The following is a 19,722-nucleotide window of genomic DNA, read 5'->3' on the forward strand; positions in this document are numbered from 1 at the left end:
GATGCTCTTTTCATACCCACTCATGTTACTGGCCTTTTGCCAATTAACCACCAGGTGTTTTTTTAGCATTACACAACTTTACCTGTCATTTATTGCCCCCATCCTAACATTTTTGGAACATGTTGTTGGCATCAAATTCAAAATGGGCAAGTATTTTTCAATAAACAATAACATTCCTCAGTTTCAACATCTGATATATTGTCTTTTGACTATTGTCAATGAAATATAGAGTTTAAATGATCTGCACATCATTGCATTTTGTTTTTTGCAAATGGGGTTGTATATATTTTAAGGTCAGTTACACAACTTTCATGAAGTGTAGCCATTTGTACACATTTTGTAGACATTTTTGTGCCCAAATTTGCTTCTTTATTTTTGCACTACGAGGCTAATGTAGCTAATAAATAATGAAACAACTGTATGGCTAAATGATCACACACTTTCCTCAAACCACCATCTACAGACAAGATACAGGCTTCAGCATTTATATGCAGTATATTTTTGTTCATTTATATCATCTACTCTTTACTTGGCCCATTGATTACATTTGGTAACAGGTGGGCTATGAGTGATTGACACATATAAACTGATCAACCATACCTGGGGTAAGTGGATACTTGTGTAAATGAGATTTTCACTGAACTATTCCTTTAACAAGAATCCATTATAGCCTACACCATTCCTCATTTTAACAATTGAATACATTTAATTACATATTTATTATAAATACGCTTTATTAGCAACAAATGTATTTGTACTTGTGACCAAGTTCACATCCGTATTTGAACCTTGAGCAGTCAGTAAGTCTGAATCCCTCCTCAATGTGTATAACATGCTTGTATAATAGAAGTCACTCATCTCTGGAGAGACTGGGCAGTCATACTGTGTCTATCAGCACATATAGGCCTGTCTTCACCATGCACACTGTGTCTCTGAGCCATGTCTGGCACAGCACATTCAGCCTCCATCACCCTCTCACTGACCCTCTACCAGACATTACAGCCAGAGCCAGTCAGGGAGTCCATTCCACTGCTGCTCATAACATGTTCTGAGACATTTGGGCAATTTTCAAAATCAACAAGCTTAGTTTTATTCTTTCTCTGATGTGCAAAGCAAATGAACGATGCTGGCTTCTCCAAAAACTGAACAGCTTGGCATCGTCTTTAATACAGTAAAACGGCTTCATACAGGAAAATGCTTGTAGGAGTACAACGATTAATGGCATGTAGGATTTTTGACTATTTCCATCAGCTAAAGCCAGTTACTTTAAAAAGAACACTACCATCTGCTTCTCTGGGTCTATCATGATTATTTTATTTAATAATCAAGTAATCAGTCATAATCAATAAAACATTACCTTTACAGTGAATAAACAACGATTAGTGGGCAAGATGATTTAGTGCATGTTTTTTTATGCATATTTTCTTCATATTCCTCTACTTATCTTTCTGAAATAAACAGTGATGGACACAGGGCTGAATGATTTTGAAAAAATATGTGTCATTTTTCTGACCAAAACTACATTTGCAATTAAGCCACAATTATTTTCTATGTATGAATCTCCAGGCCTTTTCACCAAAAACAAGAGCCAGTTCACAGGCTTCACACCATTAGTGCCTCCACTTAAAACACTGAATAATACATACATAAAAATTGCAGCTCTTGTGATTTGAAAATTGTACAAAAACTGAGAGGGAAAATATATCCGGACAGCACAAATTAATATCATTAGAACAACAATAGCAAAGATGTTGTCGGCGGTTACTGCTTTGAAAAATAGTCTACGGTAAGAAGTTCTCACTGTTTATGAGTTTAATTATTATTATTTCTAGTGTACTTCTTGGAAGTGGTGCAACTTTTGACTGTGTCGTTTTCCCATCAGTCATAATTGTGACCAAAAATAAAACTTACATTTTCACTACCGTTTCCTAAACGTTTTCTGAAAAAGAGTACCTGATTGTGTAATGGGGCTGTCCACAGAGGAAAATTTATGGAGGGGACTAAGGGGTCAAATATCAGATATACAATGTCAGTGCAACGCCTTGCAATTGTTTACAATTTTAACTGCATCCTGCAACGAATATTTAAAAGAGCATGTGCTTCCTCTTAGAATGTACTCTAGTCTTACCAATGAGAGGTACGGAGACAACTGAACAAAACCAGAGACAAGGAAGAAAAGCACTTTACTGATCCCTCTGCATCAGCAAGAGTAAGAAGTGCAGTTTAGCAAACATCACCTGAAACCAGTGCTACGCTGTCCTTCATCTGAACTAAACCAGCACAGATAGCCACTAAGTTGATGGAGGCATGCTGTGGTTATTGTAATATTTTACCTTTTTTTCCACTAGACATATTTTGAGTTCTGTGCTCTCAACATCTGCACAACGCTTCCTTAATTTGTCACACTTTTTTTTTTCATCTCCAGTGGCAGGATGTAACTGCAGCTATTTGGCTCTGAGGCCTGTCTGTCCTGCCAGTACAATGTAACACTGAACACAGACCTTTATTGTTGTCCTCTGAGTTGCCTGTATTCAGTGCCATTGATGTGGCTGATAATCTTCTATATGAAGATTAGAGGGGACCAACGAAAATATTTGGCAGAAAATAGAATTCCTTGTGGGCCGATGATGGAGATATTACAGGTCAGCTGGAGGACAGCTATCTTAAATGACAAGGCATGTCTGAGGAACGTCCTGTCCCTTACTCTATGTAGAGTTTAAATACATCTTAAGCTGTTTTATCACACGCTCTATCAAAGGCAAGACTGGAAAATCGACACACGAATTGGAAAGTCGACACTACCTACTGGGCCATTTAACATCCAATCTAGATAAGTAATCTAGATAAATATGCATTTCAACGTTATATGATGTGGAGTTAGGCCGACTACCAATTTTTACTAGTCGACTAGTTGCCGTTACTATATTAAAAAATACAAATGTTCAGGACTTGCATGTTTAATAGTAGCTTCTAATAGGGGCTGGGGCAGAAAGTGCACCACAGGAGAGTTTTTCTGTTGTATTTCAGTAATTTTCAGCCTCAGGCACTTTGCCTAGAGTAGTACACTGACCATCAGATGCAAACTGCACACTAAAATCACCACAGCTCTCAGAAACTCCTCTTTCATAGAGAATTGAACATGACTCTGGTTTCCACTCACAGTTATTAATGTTAATCCCACAGGAAACAAATAATTATTTAAGATAAATGCTACTAGTAAGCAGTTCCATCTCTACTGACCAAGAAGCCTATCAGAGAGAGCTATAGCCCTAGTCACTCAACCAGGAAACATTCATTCTACCCAATTTTCAGAGGTTATTTTAGAATTGTGGCTGCTGCCTGTCGACTGGTGTCCACAGTGCTGACTACTGGGTTTACTGGTAAACCGGTCTATGCAGTCCCTATTATAAAGCTGAAGTTATGTATCGATTATGCTGGTTTTTGCCTTTCTTTAATCATGCCATCAAAGATTTATCAGTGTTTTAATATACTGAAAAACATATCGCAATCGCGATACATAGATTTTAATGATGGCACAATGCCACTTATCTTTTCCAGTATCAGCATCAATACAGAAACCTTGAGTATCAGCTGATACCCATCAAATTATGGGCCTCATTCACCAATATCTTCATAATTTTTTCTTAAAGTTGTGCTATTGAGTGTGTGTAGATTCTGTTCTTATCTGTTCATGGGTGAATGAGGCCCATTCTTTCTATAAAACTACTAAACTTTAAAATTTGCTATTTGCAATTGGTGTCTAAAAGTAGTGTCTTAAACTACTCAAACTCCAAACTACTTAAACTACTCAAACTCTTTTGCTCCACAGAAAAGAATGCACAGCCAACATTACACAATGTGAGACGGTGCTATTTCCAGATATACTTGTTACAGGTTTTTGATCAGATTCATTCTTTTCTTGTCTTTTCAGCACCTTCTGCTGATAACAGCCTAACACGGGTACCTAGAATTGGATCGTTGCCATGTCTAGCAGCAATATGGCCACAATATGGTAAAGCCCACCATCTTAGAAAGCAAACAATGCCGCACTCTATGCAGGTACTCTGCTTTTCTCAACTATGCTCCTTACAGCTCATTTCAGATTAGATTTATTGTATCTTGAAGTCTTAAAGGCACCTCTAAGACTTGAATGAACATTTCACCCTGAGCTTTGACACTGTTCCATTTCTTAACAGCTTCTATGGTCAGAGTTAGAGGTGTGCTGATCTGCAGCGCTTTCCTCCCACTGAAGGCCTGCTGCTACCCCACAAACCCTGCACAGATCTACTATAAAACAGCATAACTTCATAGAGTTGCCTGGCCTCAGACCAGCACTACACTCCCACTCTCACCCTCATTCACACAGTGCTGGGACACACAGCCTCCTGTGTGAATGGAAGACCTTTACTGCTCCTTCCACCTCTTCCTGGCCTGAGGCTGATTAGCACCTGAGGGGTTTACTGTAGGAGAAGAAATACTGACTTCTGGCACTGGCTGGGAAACTCAGCAGAGAAAGAGAGCAGTAGCAAATGTCCAAAAGTAAGTTCCTGGGAATGCAATAAAACAAAGAAAAAATTTGGAAGTACGGTGGCTCTTATTCATCAAAGTTATGTACCATTAAAACTGATCGTAACATGAGCGCAATTAAAAAAAAAAAAAAATTTTGAATTGTGTTATTCATCAGTGTAACGCGACAGAATGACGCAGATGCTTGCAGGTAAAAAGTGAATGAGAGGCTTTACTAGTGAAAACAGAATCCACAATCATAGTCAGGTCACAGGCAAAGGTCAAATCCAGAAATGGCAAAATACACAAAAACACAAACATAACCAGGCGAACTGTCCAAAAGGGATCAGGCAAAAGGCAGGTCAACAATCAAGGCAAAACAGGTCAGAACGGGAATAAACAGTCAGAAATAACACTCAGTAGCTCTATGGAAAGAAGTAATACGTCATAATGAAACTACCTACAAGCCCGGACTTTAAACTAAACTAAACAGAGATGAACTGGTGATACAGATCAATACTCTGGGGAACCGGAGCGCTGATTGGAGCACGAGAGTGAGGCTGGAGTCACGTGATCTCCCAGGGGGTTCTGGGAGATGGAGTCCAATATGAGTTCAGAGCCAAAGGGGGTCGTGATAATCAGTTTCATTTTTGGTGTATCTGGACAATCAAACACACGTCTGGTAGAAATGCATATCAATTTGAGCACAATATTTTAACAACCTGAAAAATGGCCGATTTGCAGTTAAATAATCTAAATTATTGCCAATACAATCAATAATATCGGTAACAACAGTAAAAACAGAAAATAATAATAATAATGCTAATAATTTTGCCCATAGATATTCTTCTGCTAAAGTGGATGTAGTTATTTTTATGTGCACATTGATATAAACAAATCCTGCAACTACGTTTCACTTAAAGACTGTTGCTTTATACTACTTATATAGTAAATAACTACCTCCCTGAAAATACAAAACAGCTTATATTGTTCTGCCAAAGAACTACTGCAAAATACTGCTCAAACAGCCGGTGTTTTATGAAAATAAATCACTCTACACAATAACTTTATCTGGAAAAAATTACATTTTTTATTTCACATTTTACTTTTTTCAATCACTGTAACTTGAACACTATAAAGCTATTCAACTTCTGGCCAGTAGGGGAGAATTCCCACTTGCTCCACCTATGAGAATATCTACTGGCTTATGAGCCTATTGAATACTTACGTTTTATTGGCTCGCTATCAAAACATCTGCATGAATTAGGGCGTGGTTCATGTAATATGTGGCAAACTGAGGCGTGCTTATCGTGTTTACTCGTGCACAGGTGCTTGTCCCCACACACTGAAGCTGATTCAACAAGTGCACCCAAATCACTGCCTGTTTCATCACCAGAGGACAGTTTCCGGAATCAGACACACAGTTACTCTTACTTCACTCAAGATGGTCAAATCTGAGCTTGCTTCTACAGAACTTTGATAAAATGAGAGCCAAGATATATTTTTGACCTTGAAAAACCAGCTAACAGACTAACTAGTTCCTCCAATAAAAGTCAGAGGTTTTACTGTAAAACTGCAACCTACATGGTAAAGGATTTCAATTGAATGTCTGTTACAAGCTTCAAATGCTTCAAATGTCTGTCTTTCAGTACGGCCAGCCTGAGTAGTATTAAACCCTGTGTGAGATAATGTACACCATTGCATCACACACCTTGGCACTAACATAACATTAAAGCGCTATGGGAAATTAGCATTATTACAGTGGAGGTAGTCAGTGTGCTTATAAAGTGAACATTTCTGCTGTGAAAACTATAGCAATAAAGTTAACTAAAGCTATAAAATTATTTTAATGAAGTGACAAAGTTAACGAGATCATCAAAGCATTAAAGATTTCTCAAAATAGCACTATCAGTTGAATTTGCTGATACTTGCAGATAACCTGACAATACCTATTTTAAAGAGTACTTTGAATGGTTTGCTGTATATGCTGAATATATACTGCAAAGCACAATTTAACCACTTGACCTGAAAAACTGAGATCACTACAAAAAATGCCAAAATAGAGTGAGGCCACAGAGGAACCACTTTTGCTTCCCAAAATTGATAGTTCTTCAAATAATTTAAACCACTCAGTTGGGAAGTGGTACAATCCATCACTCAAAAGTCCCCTTTTTTGCACCTTTATTTTTTAATAGTGTAGCGTTTTGGCAAGAGTTCTATGAGGTACTGAGTTCCACAAGTGCAAGCATCACAGCCTTACTCTATGAATTCCTTAAAGGGCCGTGCTAATAATGAGATGGAAAACATCTTAAGGTGTAAATGCTAGGCAGTCTGTTCCATAGGGAACATGTCAAGTTTACAAAGAGAGCTCAGAAAAAGATCCATGTTCCAGCTGTATCATTAATGTGGAATGTAGCCCATGCTACTTTATCATTTAATAACACTGCAGGTTGGAAAAGAGGTCTTTGCTTATGAAACCATAGAAACTAATGATTTGTACCATACAGATTTCCCAAGCATTTTGTTCCCTTGGTGTTTTACAAGAATATTAAAGGGATTTTAGCTCATAAATATTTGTTCAAAAGTGTTATTACGACCAAGTAATTACAGTCTATACTATAGGGACTGTTTTATAGCCAGAAAAATTTCAAGATTACTTCACAAGAGATTCGTCTAACACTCAAATACTAACATAAAAACGAATAATACAGGAATTGGGCCTACATACTTATTATAATTAAATGATATTTTGAACAAGACAATACAAGATATTAAGATACAAGATATTAATAATATTAATATTTAGATTATAGGTCAACAGCAGGACCCAGTGAAACTAGAATGTTGAAAATGTACAATACATGCCTCTATTCACCAGCTCTAAACTAGTCCTGGAGTATCCATAGTGGTGTTCTAACAATATGTAATTGAAATTTTAACCACACAATGGAGTATTTGGCCACATCTTGGGCATTCCGATGTTGAAAATCAGTAACTGACCAAACATGTAATCATTGCCAACATATTAAGCTAACAGACAAACCACAACTAACAAAGTTACTTCTCTCTTTCTCTTAAACCCAAATCCTTTCTAATCCTTGCTACCCTTATCCTCATATCAATTCCAACCTTAAGTTTCATACCGCATTTTCATCAACTTGGCTTCATTAGTCTCTGACATTAACAAGTTATGCAGAATTTTGGGAGAATTTTCAAGGAGACCAACATCCTTCATGTAATATCATTTATTAAACGAGACTCTTAGTGTTGTCTCTCTTCATTTCAAGAACAATATCCTAAAACCAGTCTGTTAGCATTAAAATAACACAGGCCTACAGTGACTTCACAGCAATCTTAGTGCTGTAATACTGTTGTAAAGCTCACCTTATAGATCATCTGTAAAAGCTATTACCACATGTAACCAATACAGGTGCAGCATAATGAATTCGAACTTGTTGCTAAGGAACCTTACATTCTTAGACAAGAAACTAACATATTTGCTGATAGAAGTCCACCTCCTTGAGCTGTACCAGAGCTCAGGGGAAGGAGGTCTGACTTTCCTCATGGAGACGGGTCACCACGGTGATGAGTACAATCTGATATGATTCAGTACAAAGCTCAACAGACATGAAAGCAAGAGTGAAGAATGAGGCCTAAGGTGCACCACACGGCAGTGCTGTCCAAACCTAGTCGCAGAGGGTTCAGCTCAGGGTGGAGATTTCCCTGCTCTAACACATCCACTAAACCCAAAACTTCTTAACGAATGAGATCTGTAAGAACTGGGAGATCACTAACCTGTTCAGGACCAGAGATGGACACTCCTGCCATATGAAGAGCGCTGGATAAGTACAGCCACAGGGGTGAGTTTTTCAATATCAGAAAAAAGCAGAAAGCACGTATTTAAGAAAATTACACAGAAACATCAAGAACTAAGTATAACATCAAAATTTTCAGGATTTTGTGTGTCCACAGTTTGCCTTTATAACAGCTGTCATTCTTTTCAGATGTTCAGGTTTTCAAAGAAATCTACAGGGATGTTTTTCCACAACTACAAAGTATTTTGTGTTTTCCATGATCCAAGTAATCCAAAACAGGCTTGGACTCTGGGGTGGTCAGTCCATTGTTCTAAAAACACCAGCAGGTACTTTGTTTAATTTCCAGATTTTCTACTCTTTTGTCTATTTCCTTTTCTCAGTAACAGCCTTATGACAGATACACATCCATTCAGACCTATTGCGTTATGTTGTATTCTCCTGGCGGAACGATGGATAGAAACACCTGTGTTTTTTTTCAGATCTGAAGCAAGAGTGGAGCTTGATTTTCTTAAAGATGAAAGCTTTACGTACTGTTAATCTGATGGTGACAGTTTTGGTGGTCTACCAGGTCTTGCACGGTTGTTGGGAGTCAGTCCTCTTTTTATATCTTATATTTTTTAACTCCAATTTGAGAAACTCCTGTTTTTTTCTTTTTGATATTCCCTTTCTTTATGCAAATGAAATATATTATGTCATATATCCTCAGAAATATCTCCTGGAAAATGAACAACTTGTACTTTCTTAATGTTGAGATTAAGGGTGGTCTCTGACTTTTGCACATTTTGAAATTTTTTTGCTTTCAACCAAGCTGTCAGTTTGCACTGAATCTATTAACATTGCTTTTGACATTAGCCTATGTGAGGTGAGGTCGTATGCAAACGTTTTGAAACTTCAAATCAGATCTGCGCAAGTGAATAATTTAGCTTGAACATTTTAAACTGCTCAGTATGAGCATCACTATAAATTTCATATTAAGCATTAGTAGAAGTGAATTAGCAGGATCCATAACGCAAATAATTAGTGTCAAATTGGTGACACAGCAAAACTTCACATCCCTGATCAAGCTGAACAGAACTAGGCGTTGGTTTCTGGACACGCAGGTGGAAAACGTATTCTTCTAAGACGAATTGGAAGTATGCAGATACAGCTCATCGATGTGTAACTGTTTGTGTTTTTTCCAGGCAGCCAGCCAAAGACAATCCGATCACATTCACAGCTGCTAAAACCTTACGTCCTAAGTAAGCAAAAATATGATTAATTGAAAATTAAACGTCCTTTTTTGTAACAGATTCAAAGAGTACAGCTGTGTAATCAATTCAATGAGCAGTTTGAACAGAGAGATCATTAGAGACCTTCTCTTCTTTTTATTTGTTAAATAACCAGCTATATTTTGATAGGGAAATAGTGTGTTCCTCCGATACTTGACTGAGACTGGTTTTAAATTAAATAACAGAGCCAGGGAAAAACACTGGCTGTTACACTCTATTGGAAATGAATGTGAAAGAGATTTCCACTGTTTGATCTGATGTAATGCTACATTACATGTGATAAGACCTTCTTTCTTTGTCCAGATGGGACAGATGACTGTGCTTCTTTTAGAGCATCCAAATCTTTCCATGTGGTCTGTTTGTGCTAATTTGGAAACATCTGTTTAGGGTAGAATAGATGTGCACCCTACAACATCTGCTCATTTTCATTGATAATGCTGGTGGATAACAGACCACCTGCAAAAGAACCCAACTAAATACCACTCAAACATGTGTGGCCACGTAAACTGGGCATCAATGACCAGAACGGCGATTCTGCAATGAATGAAAGGTGACATTCCTTCAACATGAGGAAGGATGTAAGCAAATTCTTTGCTATTCATAAGCAGGAGGGTAACATTGCACTATTTTAGCTGGTACAGTGCTTCTTAAAAGGCTACTGTTTAGCTCTGGGTGATATTGATAAGAATCTATATTACAACATTTTCCAAATATATAACAATATCAGACAACATATAAGGGACCATTATCAAAATGAACTCTTGCCTCCTGAGTGCTGCTACTCTATGCTAAAAAAAATGTCTTACAGACCTGACAGAGGATGTTTTGGTCAGACTGTTTTGTTCTGTTTACTTCTCTCAGCCTTCTTTTTGCAGGCCCTCCTGTGGCCATTCCACCAGCAGAATGGAAATCCACATTTTTAATTAAAATGATAAAAAACTGTTCCCCATAACCATTAATTAGGACACTGTATGCTCTTTGTGCATGAAATCTTGCAACTCTACGTTGAGCTGCTAGTGAGCAATGATGAGTGAAAAAAGAAGGGGTGAGAACCCCTCTCTGTGAAAACAATTCACACCTCTCCACAAGATGCTGTAGTCCTCCTTGGATAAAATGGACAAAACAAATGCAGCTTTCCTGACACCAAATTTTTGGCACAGTAAAAACCATAGCATTAAATCTTACAAAAACCCTTCTAGAAAAGTTGATTTGCTTGCTCACCTATGAAGATGCAAATTCAGTTTTCGTCCAGTTTTGTAAATTTCCATAGAAATACAATCCATCAACTTTTCTGAAGAAAAACTATGGGGGCCTCTAAAACAGGTGGAAATTGTATTTTTTGGCTACTGTAAAGAAGTGTTAAAATTAGGGACGCAAAATAATATTGGACTATCAACGGTATTGGCAGATGTTTAGATCTGATTAGATATTTCAACCTGATACTTGATAATGTATTTATTGCTATGTAAAAGAGCAAAAAAATTAGTTGACTCGGGGCTACTGTGCTTACATTTTTGCATTTTATTGCATTAGTGAAGTTTTAATTCTCTGTAATGTTACTCCAGGCAAATGTAGTCCCAACTTCCACATTTTTGAAATGTTCATGTATCGGCATCAACAGATATGTACATAAAAAATACTTGATACTGGCATCACCCATAATTGTCATAACAGTGCATCCTTATTTAAAATGACAATAGAAAAGTGGCTACAGAGACACCACTATTTTATGAGCAATATATCATAAATGATATCTTGTTTAAAATATTGTTAAAATGGAAAGGCAATATCATGCATGCTTCCCCTATTGTTAAATTCATCAAACTCACTGTTGCCCAGTTTGGGCAAGACGCAGACATTAGGATGCAAGATGCAGGCTTCATATTGTTTGTTTTTATTGTGCAGTATAAGCTTCTTTTTGGCAAACATAAAAGGATTCATCTATTTTCAAATGTAAATATGAACTAAACTGAGATCCAGCGTGGATCCAGTCACTGATACAGCAGTTTGATCTAGCGATGCGATACAGCTGTGTGGGGCAGTGGCAAGCTGGCTTGTGCCGTAGGAGCAGCATCTAGTTTGAGGCTTCTAGCATTTAATCACAGAATTTCACATAACAAAAATAAATGTCAAAAATTAACTCACTGAACAAGAACTAACAAGACCAAAGCTTCTCGTCTTGACTGTACAGTATACTGTGAGCTTTACTTGCTGCATTTGAACACGTTTACTACAGAACAAACCTAAAGGGATTACTATTTTCATCATGCCAAGTAGGCAGAGCCTTTAACAACCTTAAAGCTGTGGCGTCAAGCATGAAAATCCTCTGCCATCTAAGAGCTTTATCATTTCATTGATATGGTTACATTACAATAGTACAAGTATCCATTTCTAAAAAAAACAAACAAAAAAAGTCAAAACATCAGCAACTGTTCGGGCTTGGTAAAAAGATGCTGCCTTGGCAGCTTTGTGTCAATTCCCCTGCCCTTGACAAACATCCAAAATCTGGAATTCCTTCAGTTCCCTCCATACAAAACATTGCTATTCAGTGGCTTTACATTTGAATGAACGTTACATCTGCAAACAAGAAGAAAAAAATATTTTGAGTGAATCATTTTTTAGGATTATAAATGGTGAACACTGCTTGCAGACTTGCAGCTGTGCAGGCTTGTCCGATTGGTTTAGGCCATAAAATGAGCAAACATTTCTTTATTGAATTAAACAGGTACACAGTGAATTAATGGCATTCAATGATGGATGGACAGCCTTTGATGAGGAGCACAAAAGCTAGAGATACGCCTTGGGATGGTGGCCTAACTCGCCATGCTTCAAACCAAATGGCTTCGGCTTCTCCTGCCAGCTGTTCCTGGCATCACTTTTCTTCGCTACAAAGGAGCCTTGTCTGAGTGGATTACCAGCTCACTGGGGGAGGAGGTCACAAAGTCCTCCAAGGCTTTCATTCTTACAGAGCCATGGATGAGCAGGTGTCAGAAGTTAAGCTCCATAGCCTGTAAAGTCTCTAAAAAGAAAGACACATGCTTTGGAAGCAGAACGTAAAAGAATAAAATGTTTTCGTTCCCAATAATGTTTTGCACAGATTGAACCAGAACAGACACTTCAATTAGTTATATCCAGTGTGGTGACTCAAATATTACTAATGATTACTGATTCTAAAAAATAAAAATCAATGGCAGGAATGCATAGAAGCATATATTCAATTCAAATAAAAATGTAGTATGTAAAATGTATTCTTATTCTTTCAATTTAAATTTCCCATTCATATATCCAGTCGGGACTTAGAATGAAAATTCAAATTCACACACACAACAAACCACTTCCCAACAAATCCTTCTGGGTCACAGGGGGTGCTGGAGCCTATCCCAGCTGTCATTGGGCGGAAGGCAGGATACACCCTGGACAGGTCACCAGTCCATCGCAGGGCAGACAGACAGACATATACATCCACACACAATCCCACACACATCCACACCTAGGGGCAGTTTAGCGTGTCCAATCGGCCTGACTGCATGTCTTTGGACTGTGGGAGGAAACCGGAGTACCCAGAGGAAACCCACGCAGACACGGGGAGAACATGTACACAACTCCACACAGAAAGGACCCTGGTCACCCAGCCAGGAACCAAACCCAGGCCCTTCTTGCTGTGAGGCGACAGCACTACCCACTGCGCCACCGTGCCACCGAATTCAATTTTACCATTTTAATTTGCCATTTGGTATACTGGTTTTGACATTTCTTTTACCCATTCTGTTTAAAATAGTCTTTGCACTAAATTAACTATGATGAATGTGAACATTTGTTAGCCATTCCATATTTACCACAGACAACTGAAGCTTGTAAAGACGTTCCATACATTTTATCTGAAGTTGCACCAGACAATAACACATATTTTACCTCGTATACTTTGTATTTTGCGATTTTACAGTGACTCTCTGAGCAAAGAAGCCCGACATAGAGCCGCTGCTGTTTTTCATTTCTAACAACTGACCGAAATCTGATTAGACAGCTTGTATTCACAGTCAGTGACATAACTAGGACTTCCAGAAGGCCCAGAGTGACATTTTTTTCATAAAATCTCATAAAATAAAAAAATCAAAACAGCCGTTTTATTTCTCTATCACTTCATAATTACGTTGGTAGTTAAGCTAATGCATGTGTTTCCAAACAAAACTTCACAATTAATCAAAAATACTACTAGAATATTATTTTTGCAGTGTTTAAATACAAGCATGATGAACTAAAAAGAACTACAAATCACACATCTACACCAACTATGGCCTAATATATAGGTGTATATAGAATATATATATATTCACTCAGTCTCACACACACACACACACACACACACACACACACACACACACACATATATGTACACGCACACACATTTTTAATGAGTTACATTTAATCAAAGCACTTCATTTAAAGTCAGCATCTAAAAGTAGGTTTTAATGCTCCCACACAAATACACAACTAACAACATCAAATGTCAGTATGTGTGATTTGGATTTGTTACAGGTTTGGATCAGATTCATTATTTATCCCCTCGATATACAATCCAGCATTTTTTGCTGATTCAGCCTGATGCTGCATAAACACTGATATGCCAGCTCTGCTAATTGGTGAAGTGTAAGCTTCCATTTGCATTGTAACTCCAGCACAAAACTAAAGAAGCAAACTTCAGACACCAAACATGTCTTGGCTGAGCATATAACTGCAAACTATAACGTTTAGGGTACGGGGAAAATTGCAGATTTGCAAAAAATATTTGCAGAATCATCCCTTTAAGCTGCATATTGATGGAATAATATAGCAGAAAGTGGACACTTTTAGAAAAGTGTTCTATATAGCACTAAAAAGGGTTTTACTGTTGTTACAAGCTTGACATTGTAACAACAGCAGAATTCTTTTAGGTGCTATACAGAACCATTTTCAAAAAGTCTTTAAATAGAACCATAATCCCACACATTCACCATCAATCTGAACCAATTCCTCTTGCAAAGAATCATTCAAGCATGAAATGTATCTATATAGAACTCATTGTTTTGAACAGGGGTGGCACAATGGCGCAGTGGGTAGTGCTCACAGCAAGAAGGGCCTGGATTCGATTCCCTAGCTGTGCGGAGTTTGCATGTTCTCCCCGTGTCCGTGTGGGTTTCCTCCCACAGTCCAAAGACATGCAGTCAGGCCAACTGGACATGCTAAATTGCCCCTAGGTGTGAGTGTGTGTGAATGTATAGGTCTGTCTGTCTACCCTGCGATGGACTGGCGACCTGTCCAGGGTGTTTCCTGTCTTCTGCCTAAAGACAGCTGGGATAGGCTTCAGCATCCCACCCGCGACCCAGAAGGATAAGTGGCTTAGATAATGTGTGGGTATTCTGAACAGTCCCACTGCTTTTACTAAAGAGCCCCTGAAGAACTATCTTTAAAAAGTGTGTAAAAACAAAGAGTCTGCAGGTACAGTAGGTACTTTATTAGTAAAAAGCTCTTGAAAATACTCTTGAGCATACCTGACATTTGGCTCTCCAAAAGCCTCAACTCTGCTCATGGAGCAACTGAAAGAACCTTGCAAGAAGATACACCAAAATAACTCAAACATACTTCAGTATAAATCATACATGTGATCCAAGGAATAGAAAATGATGTGTCAAAACATTCTCAGTGTGATCTCAGTCCACACTAGCACAGCGCTGTCTGACCCGAGAACACCCTTCTCTAAAGAAACATGAACACATTGAAGCTAATTTGTTTTGCACATGACAACATCTGAATCCTCACAGAGACAGACCTGAAGACAGAAGCATGATTAAATACCATCTGATTGTTGGGAGATGCACGGTTTCATCCTTCAAGCTGAAAATGTAGTACCGTTCTCACAAACCACAAAGCCTCCATTGAGATTTCACTGGTCCGAATTAATGAGTACCTGACGAAAGGCTTATGGGTGAGTGGCATTAGCTACAGAGCAATCATCCTCCAAACAGCATCTCCACAGGGAAAATGGATGTGCGTAGATGTGTCTGACTGAGCCAAAAAGGGAGGAAGATTTAAAGGCAGCGTGCGTCTGAAGTGTCCCTTATACGTTCAGGAGATTTTACTGCGCAATAAAGCCTCATTAAAAAAACACCTTAAGAAAAGAACACTGGAGAAAGAGAACAGAGGATGTTATTCAGTATAGCCACTAAGAGGTGCTCTAATACTGAGAAAGGGCTGTCTACATAATGCATGAACAGAGCATGAAGAATGGCATTTCGTAACTCTCCTACCATAAACAGACAACAACTTAACCCGATCTAACCCTATGAGGGCCAGCATTTGCCAGCCAATTTGAATATTTTGTTGTTAAAGCAGCACTATGCAGCATTTTTTTGTTGAAACTGAAAAAAGGAATTTTACATTTATAAATACCCAACACATTTTTATATTTCCATCTATTCAGCCTACAGCAGTTTAGCCCCACCCATTCTCGCTGAAGTTATAAGGAGTGCTTCACCCTTACAGTGGTCCTTCAGTTATTATATGTCTCACAGGCATAGTAACAAAAACAGCCTGCATAATTGTAAGGGATAAAGGAAGGTTGGCATATGTAAGATATGGCTTCTTTAAAATCATGTAAGATGAATTTTTCCTCATTAAAATGATCCAATAACAGGCCTGAGTTCAGTTTTAACACCAACCATGACAAAATCTTGTTTTCAGTAGTTGAGTGTCTGCATGTATAAATCACACTTTCAGTCTCTACAGGATCACCTGAAGCTGAGCTAAAAGTATCTGCCTTTGCACAATGTCTTGTACAGTAAAATGGTGAACCTGCTTTTGGTACATAAAACCAAACAAACATCATAAATATCACAAATGTCAGGCAAAAAAATAAAATACAAAAAATATGGCTTTTTTAGAATCATGTAAGATGAACCTTTTCTCAATAAAATGATCCAATAACGGGCCTGAGTGCCGTTTTAACACTAACCATGACGAAATCTTGTTTTCAGTATGAGAGTCTGCATGTATAAATCACACTTTCAGTCTCTACAGGATCACCTGAAGCTGAGCTAAAAGTATCTGCCTTTGTACATCTTTTACAATAGAACGGTAAATCTTAAAGCTCTTCTCAAAGTAGAGTGATTCTCAAAAAGTGCTTGAAGAAAGTATGTAATTCTTCAATACTTACAATATCAATCCCTTTCAGTATCTTACTGCTTATTACAAGTCATTAGCATTAAAGCATCAGTCATTATGTAAGCTGTTGTGTAATGATTCTACTATGTTATAACAACACAGATTACTGTAGGTTACTGTACTGACTGTGCTAAACAAATCTCTCAATCATTCTGTTTATGTGGGTCTGTGCTTGCAGACTACATATTAAGCAGTTCAAGAAGCATCAAGGACTCTTACGGTTCAGGCAGCCAGCCTCGCCGCTGAGCTGAGACCAGCCAGGACAGCATCTGTACGACGTCTGATAATCCTGCTTGTACACCTGTCTGTATCCTGTGTAGTACACAGTCCTAAGATAAAAAGACAGGGAGAGATTAGGATGACTTTGTACATAACAAGAACAACTTTATTACAACTGTACACTGTACAAAATGAATCATGGATTATCAATCATAACAGTGATCTGGATGCATTAAAAGTTTTAGTCAATTAAATTTTAAAAACTAAAGCAAAACACATTCTGTTTACTTCCTATCAGACAATCAACGAACTCAAAAATTTAAGACAACCAGGTTACTTACACTTTTTAAGATAAAATATTAAATATTTTTACAGTGTACTACAATCAAGAACAAAAACAGAAGCCCTGACTGATCCACACTGATTTTCTGAAGGGTTTCAAAACTGTGGCTGGTTCACTAAAGACATCAAATATTACAATAACTGAGTCTTGGTGGAAACTTTTGGCACAGTGGACTGAAAACTCTTGCTGTAAGCCTGGGCGATATTTAGTTTTCATACACTTTTTTAAAATTGCTTATGTATTTTACAAATATCCCAACAGATGATTGTTTTTTTTTCAACAAAATATACACTCATAAAAAATACATTGTCTATAGGCCTAATTTAGCTCCTGTGGCCTCATTCTGCAGGCCCTCTATCGGCCCCTCGTTTGTGGAAAGGAAGTCGACTCAGACTTCAGTACTCAGTACTTTTCCCATAAAAATACGCATTATATTCCCTTGCAATAATTCTCAAGATTGTATTGGCACATTTCTTATCAGACTTAAACAGTATTAAATGTGCGCACCTAATTAGGCAGCAAAGTTGTGGATCATCATCTCAACACAAATATGATATTGTTGTCCGGACTGTTGACATTGTGACGATAATACTGTCAAATTGCCCAAACCAACTAGCTAGCTAGCCTCAATTACAAGAACGCCTGGAACGGTCTCATGTCATGGTTATATTTGAGGAACAATACAGCTACAGATTACAAGATCCCACTGCAACAGTGAGAGCAAATCTGGAGATAGACATGAGTATCTGTTGGACTGGAAAAGAAAGAACTGTAAACCAACCCATCCCAAAGCCTAATTAGTTCCCCATTTGTTCAGTTCTGTGGCACCAGTTCATACGCCCATCCCGTGTTTAATGTGGGCAATTCAGCGACGCGCTCTAGTAGTGGAGCAAAAGGGCTTGATGGTGCTCAGTGTCATGATCTTCCCTTTGATTCCTGAAGCATCTGAGAACGTTAATAGCCACCATCTTTCAGCAGGAGGATCACTTTCTAACCACGGTGTCTCTCTACTGTCTAATTTCACAGCAGACCTGGAGCTGATTCACTATGATCAGCATAAAAGTTTTGCTAGCAGCAAACAGCTGCGGAACTGTGTTCCCAAAGTATTGGGTTTGTGACGTAAAGCACTGTTTCACAACAAATTGACTTTGAACTTTAGACGAAGGACAAAACAGGAGTGTAGTGGAACATAACGTCACTAATTTCTCTTGGTCCATTTATGAAATGTTCACATAAAGAAAAGAACAGTTGGAGTTTTCAAATAGTGTCAAAATAAAAACTGAAAAACAGAGTTAAAAGTTTTGAGATGACAGAGACATACGAAATTAATAAGTGAGTGAGTGGATAAATATGTGAAAGAGTGACGTAGAGCGAGCGAGTACAAGTCTAAGAGAGTGAGTGAATAAGCTGCTGACAGTGAGCGTGAGACTGTGTGGAGAAGTCAGTGTGTGTGATGGGGGGTGTGGTGGTGTAAATAAAAGTATTATTTTTCCAGCAAAGAAGCATTAACTAATGACATTTTAAGCATTAGTTGACTTAAATTTAGGAAAACTGAGGTCTAAACTTTATACATGTGTCATACTGACCTCCTCTCATAGCCCACACACCAGTCTCCCTTGGTGCAGCCTTGCTTCCAAACTCTGACCATCCGAGTGAACGCCTGCACACAGGACTGTCTCTCCACCTGAATCACTCTCTCTCGCTCCACACACACATTTGGCCTATCGGGGAAAGTAACATACAAACTAGGGATGCACAATGATATCGGAAGCATATCAGCATCAGCAGAAATTTGGTTTAAAGCATATCAGCACTGGATATATTTGATTACATTTGACTGAAATTTCAAAGTGATATTTAATGACATTTATAGTAGAGGTGGGCGAAGCTTCAGGAAGTTTTTTTTTTACAATAAAGGATGTGTCACTTTTTTTTTTGACACACATTAAAATAGATAAAGTAGTGCCACATTGTAAAAATACTATCAAAACTGTGAATCCAATGACTTGTGTTCAACATATCACACACTCTGTACTAAATCCAATTAAACAGGACCAAGTATGCTCTATAATCAAACATATAGTTGGGAAGTGATTTTTAAGTACGATATCTATGATTTGCTCAGAAATGTGGCGTGATTTATCACGATACTGATAAATATTGTCATATCGCCCAACTCTGTGTAGAATGTTTAGGCTACACAGAGCTTTTATGTTAAATAATCTGCAATTTATCCATTTTATTGCTTTTGTAACCTTCCACAAATCAAATAAATGTTACACCAAATGTTACCGTTATCTGTAATGCTACTCCAGGGGAATATAATTCCAACATCTGCATTTAATAAATGTTTATGAATCAGCATGTCAGCATT

At 38.0% G+C, this 19,722-nt stretch overlaps 1 protein-coding gene across 1 annotated transcript in view; it reads right to left on the reverse strand.

The window, feature by feature from the left end:
• The window catches only part of megf6a (multiple EGF-like-domains 6a), a 95,808-nt gene that overhangs the window by 74,067 nt on the left and 2,019 nt on the right, over positions 1–19,722 (reverse strand). The window contains exons 2-3 of the mRNA XM_036591843.1: positions 18,935–19,069; positions 17,006–17,115 (exon numbers count right to left, since the gene is read on the reverse strand). Coding sequence (XP_036447736.1) covers positions 17,006–17,115; positions 18,935–19,069 — 245 coding nt within the window. The remainder of the gene's footprint in view (positions 1–17,005; positions 17,116–18,934; positions 19,070–19,722) is intronic.

The sequence above is a fragment of the Colossoma macropomum genome, unplaced genomic scaffold (genome assembly GCF_904425465.1).
Source record: "Colossoma macropomum unplaced genomic scaffold, Colossoma_macropomum, whole genome shotgun sequence".
Lineage (NCBI taxonomy): Eukaryota > Metazoa > Chordata > Actinopteri > Characiformes > Serrasalmidae > Colossoma > Colossoma macropomum.